A 15623-nucleotide genomic window follows, 5' to 3' on the forward strand; every position below is an offset into this window, starting at 1 on the left:
ATCTATGCTTCATATTTTAATAATTGATTGACATATATATAAAGTTAATACTAAAATATTTTAATTGATTATTATCTATTGGTTTGGTTATACAATATCAAATATTTTTATTAATACTAAATAACGTTTTTTTAAAATACGTATAATTTATACATAAATATTTTTTTACTAATATATTCAATATATTATATATTAACAATAGAAGATAAAAATAATGAGGTATACAGAAAATTGTTATTTATATCTTCTTGCACTAATTATTTTACATTAACTTTAGATCACTGAATTAAATGATATGAACAACTATCTTAAAAATGTGCTTTCAACAAATGCATCCGAATTGGATGAAAAAGAAAACATTTATCAAAATATAATAAAAAGCTTAGATTCAAAAAATGTAAAACTCGGTGAAGAAAATATTAACTTACAGGTAAATTATTAAAAATTAAACCTTATATATAAGTATAATTAAAAATCATGTAGCTGTATTTCTTAATAGTATTTATTTATTTTTTAAGCTTGAAACTGCAAGTAAAATGTCTGAAATAAAGATATTAAAAGATAAAATACATGACTTTCAGTCTAAAGAACAGGTATAATGTTCATCAGTAAATACATATCTTCACTACATATAGGGATGGCAAAAATTGACACAATATCGATATTAAATAGTATTAATATTTGGTTTATAGCTTTTCAAATAAGATTTATAGAGCTCGATTTGATATTAAGATATCAGTATTGCTAACAAAAATATCGTTGCCATCCCTAACTATATACTCACTTTATATGTTAAAATAATTAGAATTTAATGAATATTTGTCTTAAAATTGTTATCGACCATTCAAAAATTTTTTAAGAAAATTATTTTATTATTTTAGAAATTGAATCAACAACTAAGAGATGTTATGAATAAATATAAAATTTTAGAACAAAAGTTAAGTGCAACTATTGATGTTAATGTAAAATTAGAAGAAGATCGCAGAAAAAAAAATGATGAATTAATATCTTGTGAAAATAAGAACAGTGTTTTAATGGTATTTTTAATTTAAATATTCATATAATATTTAAATAATCTCAGAACATTTAAATATGACTGTCTAAAGCTGCTCGTCTTTTATTCTGTATATTACGAATTTAAGATTAGTATATAAAGTCTGAAATTCATATAATTCATTTTTCAAATAATAGTTGAGTTAAACATCTTAATAAAGGTATGTTTCTAAATATTTTCATTTTAAATAAGTTTTATTTAAAAGGCTTTTAAGTTGACCTTGATACCAGTTGATACGTAAGTTTCAATTTAATTTATAAACTTTAGAAACAAATAGAAAAATTAAATTATTAAAAATTAAACCTTATATATAAGTATAATTAAAAATCATGTAGCTGTATTTCTTAATAGTATTTATTTATTTTTTAAGCTTGAAACTGCAAGTAAAATGTCTGAAATAAAGATATTAAAAGATAAAATACATGACTTTCAGTCTAAAGAACAGGTATAATGTTCATCAGTAAATACCTATCTTCACTACATATAGGGATGGCAAAAATTGACACAATATCGATATTAAATAGTATTAATATTTCGTTTATAGCTTTTCAAATAAGATTTATAGAGCTCGGTTTGATATTAAGATATCAGTATTGCTAACAAAAATATCAATATTTAAAGTAAAACTATTTTAATCCTGTATCACAAATACCATTATTACATGTTGGATAGTAAAATTCGAAACCATTTTTTTTTAATAATAGTAATTTAAACAATAATAAAAAATTGTTTACCTATTTAAAACGCACTTACAATGTGCAATTTTTATAGGATTTTTAATTCTGGGTGTTAGGTCCGACTATAGTTATCAACATGTACGTGAACGGTCGTTGACCACCACTTTTAATTCAGTCAGTCGGCGACGTGCCTTCTTAGCATAGAGTAGTAATTTAAACGAATAAAAATTATTAACGTTATATTAAGGTTCATAGTGTTACTTTAAATTTAAAAATAATAAAACCCCAAAAATCTGTTCAACCAGAAAAATGACATACAGTCCGNATAAAACCCCAAAAATCTGTTCAACCAGAAAAATGACATACAGTCCACAACATGGTCCTTCGGACACGGATTTTTGGTTAATAATTAACGAAAAATTTAAATTTTAAGTGCGAAAATAATAAATACGTAAAATAGTGCAACGTGTCATTTGGATTACCAAAAGTTTACCCTTTCAAGAAAATGGATAATATTCAAAAAGCCAGTCGAAAGGTAAAAAAATTAAAATATATTCCTTTTATTAATAAATTTATTCGAAAATTTCCTAAAAGATTATATTGTAAGTTTTTCAATATTATTGTAAGATCGTTTTTTATGTTGATTTTTACCCGGTTATTAGTTATGTTTATCAGGTGAGAATAGTAATAAATCGGCGCGTATACTCTACGCGGAAAGTATATATATTTATAGGTGCGTTTAAAAGGTTATTATAACACCTCGTATGTGGGGATAGGATACTATAGTTCATAATAATAACAGAATAGAAGTTACATTGCTGAATATCAGCTGTTAATAGTATTAAATTTCACAGCGCGTTCTCACTTACCTTCGATATGGGGGAACGAGCATTAATCTTGCGCAGCACAGAGGACAATTAAAAACATCTTTAGTAAAATTCAAAAAATATTTGAGTAGCGAAAAAGTCTCAATAGAGCAAATACCATTTCGGATAGAAAAAATAGAAGCTGTTTGGTCAGAGTTCGAAGTTATTCAAGGAGCAATAGAGCTCGAAGAAGAGGTAAACATGGAGGAACAAAATATATATAGAGAGGAATGTGAAGAATTATTTTTTAAAACATTAGCCAAATCAAATAAATTAATCGGTATAGTAAGTTCGTCAAAGGTCGAAAATATAGATATTAAAGAAAATCAATATAGTTGTCAGCAAAGTTCTTGTGGTCAAACAAATAAATGTATTTCTCACGTTAAATTAGCTCCTATAAGTATTCCAGTATTTACTATCGAATACAGTGAATGGAAACCTTTTTATGATTTATTTTCTAAACTTAAACATGTTAATGCGGATCTATCGGATATTCATAAATTTTGCTATTTGCGCTTATCTTTATCAGGAGAGGCAGCAAATATTATTAAAAGTTTAGAAACAACAGCAAATAATTATGAAATCACGTGGATAATGTTAAAAGAGAGATATAACAATAATAAGTTAATAATTCAAATCCACGTGAAAGCTATTTTTGAGCTAGGAATGGTGCATCAAGAGTCTGCGGTTAAAATAAGAGAATTTTTGGATTCTTTAGTCTGTCGTATTAGTGTATTAAAAATGTTAGAAGAAAAACCTGAAGAATTGGGGCCGATGTTAATGAATTTAATTTGTACTAAGCTTGATAGAAATACGCTAAGTAGATGGGAAGTAGAATCACCCCAAGATAGAATAGCACGCGTATGCGAATTTATTGCATTTTTGGAAAATAGTGTAAAAGTATTAGAAGCGTTATTGTTTAAAGTGTTCAAAACCACACAATGTATTGTTGCATTTAAATACTACTCTAAATCAAGAAATAAAAGTAGATAATAATACTCCAAACGATAAGTGTCATTGGCATAGGAGGTACTAAAAAAAATATTACTTCAGCGATTACAGTAGTAATTACATCGCGCATTAGTTTATTAAAAATAGAAGTACAATGTTTGGTTGTTCCTAAGATAACAGGATTTATTCCGTCGAATAATATAAAAAGTAAATGTTTTATTCCGGAAGGTATTCAATTAGCGGATCCGTCTTTCACACTACCGCAAAAANTATTGTTGTCAACAGTAGAAGTTTATGCAGGTAATGTTAAAGATGGAAAAGAAAGATGTAGAATTTTGCTGGATTCTCGTTCACAGTGTAACTTTATAAGTGAATATATGGTACAATTATTAAGGTTGCGTAACTCGCGAGTACACCACAGTGTCATTGGCATAGGAGGTACTAAAAAAAATACTACTTCAGCGATTACAGTAGTAATTACATCGCGCATTAGTTTATTCAAAATAGAAGTACAATGTTTGGTTGTTCCTAAGATAACAGGATTTATTCCGTCGAATAATATAAAAAGTAAATGTTTTATTCCGGAAGGTATTCAATTAGCGGATCCGTCTTTCACACTACCGCAAAAAATAGACTTATTACTCGGAGCAGGTCACTTTTTTTATGTTTTATGCGCAGGTAAAATTAAACCGTCCGAGGACGGATCAATATTTCAACAAACGCAGTTTGGTTGGGTAATTGCAGGAGTAGTAAATCCGGGCTGTAGTCAAGCGTATCATTCTATTAGTTATTCGGCAGTGATTGATCACGAAAATCAATTAGACAATATGTTATCTAAATTTTGATGTTTGGAAGAAGTAGGAACAGCCGCGCCTCTAACGTTAGAAGATAAAAATTGTAAAGAGATTTTCGAAAATACGGTTAAGCGAGACGATGTCGGTAGATTTATGGTTTATTTACCTTTTAANTCGTAAAGAGTTTTTTGAAAATACGGTTAAGCGAGACGATGTCGGTAGATTTATGGTTTATTTACCTTTTAAAGAAGGGGAAAATTATAAATTAGGCGAATCATACGAGATAGCAAAAAAGAGATTTTTTAATATGGAAAGAAAGTTGCAAAAAGACGAAAAGTTAAAATAGGAATATAGTAAATTTATGAAAGAATACGAAATATTGGGTTAATGCAGAAAATTAGTGAAAAGAAACCCATAGTTGGGGAACAAATATGTTACTTACCGCACCACGCTGTATATAATTATAATAGCACAACAACACGACTTCGTGTGGTATTCGATGCGTCGTGTAAAATGTCATCTGGTAAGTCACTGAATGACGTACTATTAAAAGGTCTCGTCTTACAAGACGATATGATTTTTATTTTAATATACGTTTTAGAAAACATAGAGTTGCTTTATCTGCAGATATAAAAAAAATGTATCGACAAATTAATTTAGTTCCTTAACATTGTGATTACCAAAGAATATTATGGAGAGAAAATCCAACTGTTTAGGCCTACACAGTAAGTGTATCTATTGTTGTTTTATCTTATCGTTGTTCGGCGGCTGCATAGTCGTCCGTGTTTAAAATCAGTTAGTCTACCTTTGTAAAGCGCACCGCTCGCGTACATATAATAAACGCATATTTATATTTTTCATTCTTTTACGTTTCATTTAATTTATCGAAGATCTTTTAGTCGTAAGAGATCACACCGAAACATNCCGGAAAGTGATTTAACTAAAAGGAAAATATTATCTGAGGTAGCCAGTATTTATGATCCGCTTGGTCTTTTAGGATCTGTAATAATAAGAGCCAAACTCTTCATTCAAAGTTTATGGAACATAAAATTAACGTGGGATGAAGTATTAGCTGATAATATAAGTGAAAACTGGTTAAATTATCGCGAGAGCTTGTTAACTTTGAATAATTTAAAAGTGTCACCAAAAAATAACGTGTGAAAAAGATATTTCGTCAATAGAAATACACGGTTTTTCGGACGCATCAGAAAAGGCATATGGTGGATGTATATACTTACGATGCACCGATATAGATGGTAAACATAGTTTAAGGCTTATTTGTGGGAAATCAAAAGTAGCTCCATTAAAGGTAATTTCTATACCCAGATTAGAACTATACGCAGCGTTATTACTCGCACGGTTATCTTATAATGTTATGGAAAAGTTAAAATTAAATATTATAAAAAAGTACTTTTGGACGGACTCAAATATAGTTTTGGCGTGGATATCTTCTCCATCCACAAGTTGGAAGACATTCGTTGCTCACCGAGTTGGTGAAATTCAGAATTTATCTTGTCCATCAGAATGGGCTCATGTACGGTCTCAGGATAATCCAGCCGACATGCTTTCTAGAGGATGTGAAGCGAAGTTGATGAATGAGATGCAGTTATGGTGGCAAGGACCGTCTTGGTTGAGTAGGGATAAAACGGAATGAACAAGTCAAAATAATGGAGTATTAGAAATTTCAAGCAATATGTTGGAAAGAAAAAGTACAACTAAATTTATTGGTAATGTAATAGAAGAAGCTAATTTGTTAGACAAATTTTCATCTTTAAATAAAATTTTACGTATTATGACTTATTGTTTAAGATTTATAGATATTAAAGTAAATAAAACATTGTTTAAAACAAGTGTTATAAATGCAGATGATTTAAATAGGACAAATATTAATTTAATACGTATTGTGCAAAATAATTATTTTGCCAAAGAAATTAGTTGTTTGATAAACGGTAAAGAGGTGTCAAAGAAAAGTAAATTGTTACGATTAAGACCGTTTTTAGACGATAAACATTTAATTAGATTTGGTGGTAGACTGAAAAATGCATTGTCTATTGATGAATGTCAACGTCATCCTATAGTGTTACTTGGTGATAAGTGTAAATACGCGCGTTTATTATTTCTACGCGAACATGAACGTCTAATGAACGGCGGCCCGCAGGCGATGTTATCTACTGTTAGATTAAATTATTGGCCATTGAACGCACGTAGGACAGCAAAAGGCGTATTGCATCATTGTATTAAATGTTTCCGATATAGACCGGTTGTAATACAACGCATTATGGGCCTTCTACCTATTAGTCGTTTTAAACAGGGAAGAGCCTTTTTAATAAGTGGTTGTGATTTTGCCGGACAGCTGATGATAAAGGACAGTCTTAGAAAAAGGACATGTATATTAAAATGTTACGCTTGTATATTTATTTGTTTTTCAACAAAAGCAGTTCATATTGAATTAGTGTCTGACTTGAGCACGAAGTCATTTTTAAATGCATTAGATAGATTTTTTAATAGACGAGGGATTGCAAAAATCTTATACAGCGATAATGCTACAAATTTCGTAGGAGCTAATAAATATTTAAAAGAAGTTTACGATTTATTTCAATCTGAAGAGTACGAAAATCAGCTGATTAAGAATGTTGCGGAAAAAGGCGTGGAATGGCGATTAATTCCTGCGCGCTCGCCTCATTTTGGGGGTTTGTGAAGTCAATGAAAACTATAATTTTTAAGGTGTTAGGGGAGGCATTTTGAACATACGAGGAATTAAATACTATTTTAATAAGGGCAGAAGCTTGCTTAAATTCTCGACCATTGACTACTCTTTCCCCGGATCCATTTGATCCACTATTCCTTACACCATCACATTTTTTAATTGGAGAGTCGCTTATGTCTGTGTCAGAAGAGGACGAAACCGGTGTTAAAACCAATCGGTTGGATCGATGGTTGGGTTGAGTTGTGCGACATTTTTCCCAAATGTTGTGGAAAAGATGGAGACACGGATATTTAGCTCAATTACAGGAACGGGTGAAGTGGTTCACTGCCAAGGGTCCTAATATTAACGTTGGCACTATAGTTTTGTTACGCGATTAAAATGTAGCGTCATTGAATAGGAAGTTGGGTCGCGTACTAGCGGTACAGTATGGTAAAGATGATGTTATACATTCTGCGACAATTAAGACTACAAACGGTGAAAGCAATAGAGCGGTAAGACAATTATGTCCGTTACCTTTTGAGGACAACCAAACAATGAGTTAAATTGCTTCAATGATTCATATAGTTAAAACTAAATATTTTTTGATTATTTATTTGTTAATTTATTTATATTTATTTTGTGTAGATAAATTATGAGAGTCCCAATGTGTGTTTTTTAAATAATTATTGTCGAATACTAATTGTTAAATCTATTTAATAAGTCTTATTCCTTTGGTTTATTTGTAGTATTTTATTTTATTTTTTTGTTTTTGTTCATTTGATTTATTTAATAATCATTAATTTAAAACAGTGTTTTAAGGCGCCCGCTATGTTAGGTCCGACTAGAGTTATCAACATGTACGTAAACGGTCGTTGACCACCACTTTTAATTCAGTCAGTCGGCGACGTGATTTCTTAGCATAGAGTTGTAATTTAAACGAATAAAAATTGATATATTAACGTTCATAGAGTTACTTAAAATTTAAAAATAATAAAACCCCAAAAATCTGTTCAACTAGAAAAATGACATACAGTCCACAACACTGGGCATCACTCATTTTGATTTGAAATTGATATTTATTCTTAAATAAATGAATTAACAATAATGATAAGTGTTCGGTTTATATATTGTATTGTTGATAAGGCGCTGTAAAACGTATTATTATATTTGGTTTTCAGTCAGTTTTCATTTTTCTATCGTTCGATCGTCACTGCACTGTGGTAAAAATTGTAAATAATCATTATATTTTAATAAAAGACACCTTTATATAAGGTTTAAACAATTATCGTCGTTCGTCCAAAATTTTTTATATTTTTCTTATACAGTCCATATCGAAGTCAAAACATTGGTCCATTTCGTTCCGGATAAGCGTTATTAAAATATAATCGTTTGCGTATTGTTTTATTTCGTTTGCATCGTTTTTTCGTGTTCTACATCGTTTATATCGTTAAAGTACTCTGTGTACCGGTGACAAAACAATCGTTTTGATTAATTATATATAATCAAAGTAACTAATCGTTAAGTGTTTAATTTAGTTTTTCTTTGGAAAGTGTTTAATTATTAATCAAGTTATCTCCAAACGCAATTATTAATTAGTTTAATTAAGTTTAATTACTTAGTCTTAGTGAAGAATTTATCAAAATACATCGGTAAGAGAATCATATTCGTAATTTACGCTTATATATATATATAAAAAAAAAAAAAGTTAAGTCGATAATTTTATCTTGGGTAAATCAATTTTCCCACCGTCAAGAAATTTGCAAGTTATATATATATATATATAACAATAGGGCGATCGTATAATCCCAACCGTTAGAATTACCTATACCATTGATACGCTAAAAGTAGCTCGTGCAGCGCTCAAAGGTCAGCTAACACGCACAATTAATATTATCAAATTAGCACCAGAGAAACTGGATGTTAATCAGCTGTCCGTTCGCGCATAAAGGGCTGAAGGTGCATGGTGTGAGTTTAATAAACTGCAATTGGACATAGAAATCGCGCTTCCAGAAAGCTCGGACGATAATGAAAAATATCGTTCAGAATTTGAGGAACTTTATTATGAGGCAGTTTCCGGGTGTGAAAAGCTTATTAATAAATTGAATGGAAATTTTAACACAGATAATACTGTAGAGATTAGACCGTCGGATGTCAATGGTGAAAATAGCGCTACCGCGAGTAGTATATCAATTGTTTCGAATCGCAAAAATCAAGGGGTGCATTCGTTTGCAAAATTAGCTCCGATTAACTTACCATCTTTTTCCGGAGATTACGCAGATTGGTCGTCATTTCATGATATGTACGTAGCAATTATACACTCAAATTCATGGCTTTCAAAAGAGCAAAAATTTTTCTATTTGAAATCGTCACTATGTGGTAATGCCGCAAACGTAATAAAATCGGTTGAAATAACTGAGGTAAATTATGATTATGCTTGGTCAACATTAATAAATCGATACAACAATAAAAAAATGTTAGTTCAAGCACATACAAAAGCGATTTTCGATATTCAACCAATGATAAAAGAATCCTCTTTTAAATTAAGATATTTAATTGATAATTTAATAAATAATATGAACGCATTAGAAGCTCTCGGTCAAGACCCTAATTTATGGGGTTCATTATTAGTTCATTTGATAACGTCAAAACTTGATCCAAAGACATTAAAAGAATGGGAAACCAAAGCTCCCAAAACGGTTGTACCTTCCGTACCCACATAGCAATTTCAATATATTAATATTGTCAAAATACTTTTTAAAATATTTTGAATAAAATATTGTGACAATATCTCTTAAACATAATAAATAATATATTCTATTGAAATATTTTCATAATATGCTCACAATATAATTTTTTAAATATTTGTTTATGTATATTTTGATAATATATTAAAGAGAATAAATACAGTATATTACACCGAAAATATTTCTACAATGTGCTTAAAAAATATCTTTTTAAATATTTGCTTATAAATATTATGAAAATATATTAATTAAAATAAATATAGAATATTTAACTTGAAATATTTGTTGAATATATTATCAATATAATTTTTTAAATATTATAAATATATATCTTGTTGGCCAACTGAGGTAACTTAAGAGACACAAGCCATCCTCTTTTCTCCCTTTAGTTACATCTTTGGATGATATTGGTATCTTGTTATATAATACTTATGTATTATATATACATATTCCTAAATCTTTAATAAGTAAACAGCCATTTTCTCTAATTAGTATCAATTTTAATTAACTTAATTCAATTAAGCTAAGTAAGTTAGGGACAGTAAAAAACCCTTGTTGCTATTATTTGCAGGCCTATCGAGTTAAAATTTTTTTAGTTTTATCAACGCAATTATATCTTATTATTGTCCTGTGAAACTAAAAATCCTAAAAAGTTTTTTTATTATAGTTAGAATATATTTCTATATTATCAACAATAATAGTCAGTTTCTAACTTACAAGGAGAAATCATGGTGATGGGATCGCCGATTTTCAAAAAAATTATATGAATCTAATCTAAATTGAATATAAAATTGTATTTACTTTGAATTTTTTTAAACAAGAAAAATTACTTAACAGACAAATAACCATTTGAACTACCTTAAATAGTCTTTTTTATCCTATTTCTTTCGAAGCAACCTGTGGGTCAATGGGTCACGTACGAGTCTAAAGCGCTAGAAGTACAGGGTTCAAATCCCGCATAGTGATCTATTTTTTGCATTTTTTAATATATTTATAAAACATTTTAAAAATATTGTCACAATATATTTTTTATAACATTTTAGAAATATACCTTTAAAATATTGTGAGAATGTAATATTCGCTGCCAAAGTATATTCTGAGAACATTGTGAGAATATTTCAATATATTCTGGTTATATTCTAGAAATATTTTAATATCAAAAATAAATATTCTAGGAATATTCTAGAAATATTTCATTGCTATGTGGGTAGCTACATTATTAGATTTTTTGGATACACGGTTTAAAATATTGGAAGCGGTAGAATCTTCTTCGTTGATAAATGTGCGACAAAACAATTTTAATTCAATTAAAAGAGATAATGTCTATAAAAGAGAGCAAATTCGTACCACAGCAATGATCACAAATAATAATGTCATTAAATGTTTTTTGTGTAAATCCGATCATACAATTTACAAGTGTCCTAATTTTTTATCACTTTCGATTACTGAATGCATAAACAAAGTAAATGATTTAAATTTGTGTAAAAATTGTTTACGACAGCATCCTAGTACTAAGTGTTTGTCTCGAAAATGCATTAAATGTGACAAACCACTTAATTCCTTGTTGCATTTAAATAATTTCAAAGGCAATAAAAATCATAACGAGAACAATAATGAGTGTCATATCAATAATAGCGAACAACAGGTTACATCAATGAGTACAAATGTATTCAAAAAAAAAGCGAACAGGTATTATTATCTACAGCCGTACTTATAGCATATAATTGTAATGGTGAACCAGTTATTTGCCGCGCGCTACTTGACACCGGCTCACAGAGTAATTTTATTACCGATAGTATGGCCCAAACATTAAATTTAAATAGGCGCAGAGTCAATTGTGCCATTACTGGTATTCAACTGTCCACACACACCGCTAGTAATTCAGTGGCAGTAAAGATATCGTCGCGCTTATCCAATTATTCCAGTAATTTAGAATGTTTAGTGTTATCGAAACTCACGAATAACATTCCTTTAAAATCAATTGACCTAGATAATCTAAAATTACCAGCTAACATTGAGCTCGCTGATCCTATGTTTACCACACCACAAAAAATTGACATGATATTGGGATCGGGAGTCTTTTTTGAGTTACTTCGTGGCGAACAAACCAACCGCAGAAGGGATTAGTTTTTTAGAATACAGNATAATACCAACCGCAGAAGGGATTAGTTTTTCAGAATACAGTACTCGGGTGGATAGTAGCAGGTCGCATTTATGATGACGATAATGCAAATACAAGCCTTGCATTATTTGTAGCAGGTGACGTGCAAGTATCAAAGGTCGAAGAGCAAATCGAACTATTTTGGCGCCTAGAGGAATACTCTAGCGAAAACGTATATACTTTAGACGAAAATGCATGCAAAAGACATTTCTTAAAAAATGTAAGGCGTAACGATGATGGTAGATTTGTTGTCAAATTACCATTTCGTGAACCACCGTCAGCATTGAGTAATTCGAGATAAACAGCGCTACGCCGATTTAAATCGTTAGAACATCGTTTTAAATATAATTTACAATTTAAAGAAAAATACGTGAAATTTATGCGCGAGTATTTAATATTAGGTCATATGGAATTAATTACAGACTCGGACAACGATGATAAGGAGGAATACGTATTTCCGCATCATGCGGTCGAAAAGGAAGACAGCGTAACCACTAAATTGCGAGTTGTTTTTGATGGTTCATGCAAAACTAATAGTGGCAAAAGTTTGAACGAAATACTATATAAAGGTCCAAGCATTCAACAAGAACTAGTGTGCATTTTGGCGCGTTTTCGGACCCATGCATACGCCCTATCTTCGGACATAGCCAAAATGTACAGACAGATATTAATCGATCCGCCAGACAGATGTTTTCAAAAAATATTTTGGCGTGAAGAAACCGACCAGCCAATAATGATGTATCAATTAAAAACAGTCACTTATGGCACAACACCTGCTTCATATTTATCAACTGGCTGTCTGGATCACTTAGCCGACAACGAGGCTACTGATTACCCGTTAGCTTATAGAGCAATTAAAGAAGATTTTTGCGTAGATGATTTTTTAGGTGGTGCGTCTACAAAAGAAGATGCACTATTATTACGTAATCAATTAATAGATATAACGCGTAAATGTGGTTTTGATTTACGTAAATGGATATCCAATGATCCTGATCTTATTAAAGACATAGTAGGTAATAATCAAATTGATATGTTAACTTTAGATTTAGAAAATAATACAATCAAAATATTAGGATTATTATGGAACCCAGTAGATGACATTTATCAATATAATGTAAGTAATATTGATCAGAATGTTCAATATGTTACCAAACGCATAATGTTGTCACAAATAGCTTCTATTTATGATCCATTAGGTCTCATAGGACCTGTTATAATATTATATAAATTACAAATGCAATATTTATGGACACTAAAAATTAATTGGGACGAAGAACTTCCTAACGAAGTACAAACTAGATGGCGTGATTATTTATATGAACTACCATATTTAAATTAATTAGTTATACCACGATATATATTTATTGATGGCAAAATTGTTTGTAATGAAATACATGGTTTTGCTGATTCATCAACGTTAGCCTATGAAGCTTGTTTATATTTAAAATCCATTAACGATAAAAATGAAACAAAGGTTACGTTAATATGCGCTAAATCTAAAGTAGCTCCTTTAAAAACTATTTCAGTACCCAGACTAGAACTTTGTGCGGCCTTATTGTTAGCTCGTTTGGCGCATAAAATTGTACCAAAATTAAACATAAGAGTTTCGCGTAAATATTTTTGGACAGACTTGTCTATTACGTTAGCTTGGATTACATCTCCATCAACCAAGTGGAAGACCTTTGTGGCTCATCGTGTAGGGGAAATCCAGACTCTAACAGATATTTTAGAATGGCGTCATGTAAGTACGGTTGATAATCCTGCTGACATATTATCGAGAGGTTGTTCCCCGCGTGAAATTCAAAAGAAAACTTTATGGTGGACGGGTCCACAGTGGCTTTCACTAAATAGCGATCAATGGCCAATCATGACAGAGAAGTGTTCAATTAATCCAGAAGAAATGGTAGAAACAAAACAAGATACTCAAATTTCGTTAAGTATTCAATTAAAGTTAAATCTATTAGAAAATTATCCATCGTACTTTAAATTAAAAAAAAATTGTTTCTTGGTGTTTACGTTTTAAAAATAATTGCTTGAGTCGAGTAAAAAATACCCCCATTAGAAGTGGTCCTTTAACGATTGACGAATTAAATTATGCATCAACTTCATTAGTATTCGTAGCTTAGAACGAACACTGGGCTGATGAAATAAAAAAATTGCAAAACAATAAATTTGTTACAAACAATAAAAAGTAAATTAAAATATTTCAATCCATTTTTGGACGGTCGTGGTGTAATCAGGATTGGTGGTCGTTTAAAACATGCAAAACATTTAACCGAATTTCAACGTCATCCCCTATTAGTTCCAGGCAACAGTCATTTAGCTTTATTACTCTTTTTATTTACTTATTTATTTATTTATTTACTTTATATTTAGCTTGTCGTTATGAACACTTTAAATTACTTCATGCTGGTCCGCAAGCCATTTTATCATCATTACGTGATAAATATTGGATTATTGATGGTCGTAATTTAGCGAGAAAGGTTGTTCATCGTTGTATAATTTGTTTCCGTTATAAGCCAATTGTGCAGCAGCCAATCATGGGAAACTTGCAGACAGAAAGAGTAAGTCCAACTCGTGCATTTTCTACATGTGGAATAGATTATGGTGGTCCAATAATGGTTAAATCTAACAGTAATCGCAAAGCCCCTTTGACTAAAGGTTACATTTGTCTATTTGTATGCTTCGCCACGAAGGCAGTACACATTGAACTAGCTAGCGATTTGACCACTGAATGTTTTCTGGGCCCTTTAAAGCGCTTCATTAGTCGCAGAGGACTTTGTTTTCAAATATTTTCGGACAATGCAACTAATTTTGTTGGGGCAAATAGAAAACTTCAGGAATTAAGAAAACTGTTTGAATCAGAACAATTCAAAAGGGATATTCGACCTGCTGTAACTGAATTAGATATTCGTTGGCATTTCATACCCCCCCGATCGCCGCATTTTGGTGGCCTATGGGAAGCGGGTATAAAATCTGTAAAATATCATGTCAAACGTGTAGTTGGTGATGCAGCTTTAACGTACGAAGAGCTTAATACGCTATTAGTACGTGTGGAAGCCTGTTTGAACTCGCGCCCAATAACAAAAATTTCAAGTGATCCTAATGATGTGTCTATGTTGACTCCCGGTCATTTTTTAATTGGTTCTTCATTACATGCTTTACCTGAACCTGATTTAACAGCCACACCTATGAATAGGCTTATTAGGTGGAGAAGAGTTAGTTATTTACTTCAAAAAATTTGGTCTTCTTGGTCGAAAGATTATTTGACGCAACTTCAATCAAGAAATAAATGGGAGAAAACTAGGGGCAATGAACTTAAAGAGAACTCAATTGTTGTAGTACGAGAAGATAATTTGCCGCCTCAACAATGGAAGCTGGCTCGAGTTAGTGAAGTACACCCTGGCGATGATGGCGTAACTCGCGTTGTTACTATCATAAATTCTAGTGGTAGCTATAAACGAGCGGTTCGTAATTTATGTATTTTGCCTTGTAATTAAGTTATTTGAATTTAATCATTTGTAACTTCAATTTGAATTACTTTATATATATATATATTTTTTTTTTTGATTATTGTTTAACATGGAATATTACATTGTGTTTAATTTATATTATTGTAGTCGTATATTCTCTATAAATTATTTATGTTTTAAATTACAATTTAAATTTATTTGTATTATTATTATTATT

At 30.5% G+C, this 15623-nt stretch overlaps 3 protein-coding genes across 4 annotated transcripts in view; all 3 read left to right on the forward strand.

Moving 5' to 3' along the window:
* LOC126903782 (uncharacterized) overlaps positions 1 to 9736 on the forward strand; it is a 94119-nt gene extending 84383 nt beyond the window's left edge. The window contains exon 2 of the mRNA XM_050682268.1: positions 5306 to 9736. Coding sequence (XP_050538225.1) covers positions 6036 to 7040 — 1005 coding nt within the window. The 5' untranslated portion in view covers positions 5306 to 6035 and the 3' untranslated portion in view covers positions 7041 to 9736. The remainder of the gene's footprint in view (positions 1 to 5305) is intronic.
* Positions 276 to 15623, forward strand: part of LOC126903786 (uncharacterized) — a 17968-nt gene continuing 2620 nt past the window's right edge. Inside the window, exons 1-4 of one of the 2 annotated variants that reach the window (XM_050682274.1) lie at positions 276 to 430; positions 519 to 593; positions 882 to 1037; positions 1425 to 1718. In XM_050682274.1, the coding sequence (XP_050538231.1) occupies positions 296 to 430; positions 519 to 593; positions 882 to 1037; positions 1425 to 1505 (447 nt within the window). In that variant the 5' untranslated portion in view covers positions 276 to 295 and the 3' untranslated portion in view covers positions 1506 to 1718. Of the gene's footprint in view, positions 431 to 518; positions 594 to 881; positions 1038 to 1424; positions 1719 to 15623 lie in introns of those variants that run through there. The other variant, XM_050682275.1, reaches the window with a different exon arrangement.
* Positions 2337 to 4482, forward strand: LOC126903783 (uncharacterized). Its single transcript, XM_050682270.1, has 2 exons — positions 2337 to 3776; positions 4137 to 4482. Exon 1 carries the CDS (start codon positions 2799 to 2801, stop codon positions 3588 to 3590), a length of 792 nt encoding a protein of 263 aa, XP_050538227.1. The 5' UTR covers positions 2337 to 2798; the 3' UTR covers positions 3591 to 3776; positions 4137 to 4482.

The sequence above is a fragment of the Daktulosphaira vitifoliae genome, unplaced genomic scaffold (genome assembly GCF_025091365.1).
Source record: "Daktulosphaira vitifoliae isolate Bord-2020 unplaced genomic scaffold, ASM2509136v1 Scaffold_4, whole genome shotgun sequence".
NCBI lineage: Eukaryota > Metazoa > Arthropoda > Insecta > Hemiptera > Phylloxeridae > Daktulosphaira > Daktulosphaira vitifoliae.

Coding starts and splice junctions, on each gene's coding strand:
- LOC126903783 (XM_050682270.1), top strand. CDS start 2,799: ATGGAGGAACAAAATATATATAGAGAGGAATGTGAAGAATTATTTTTT.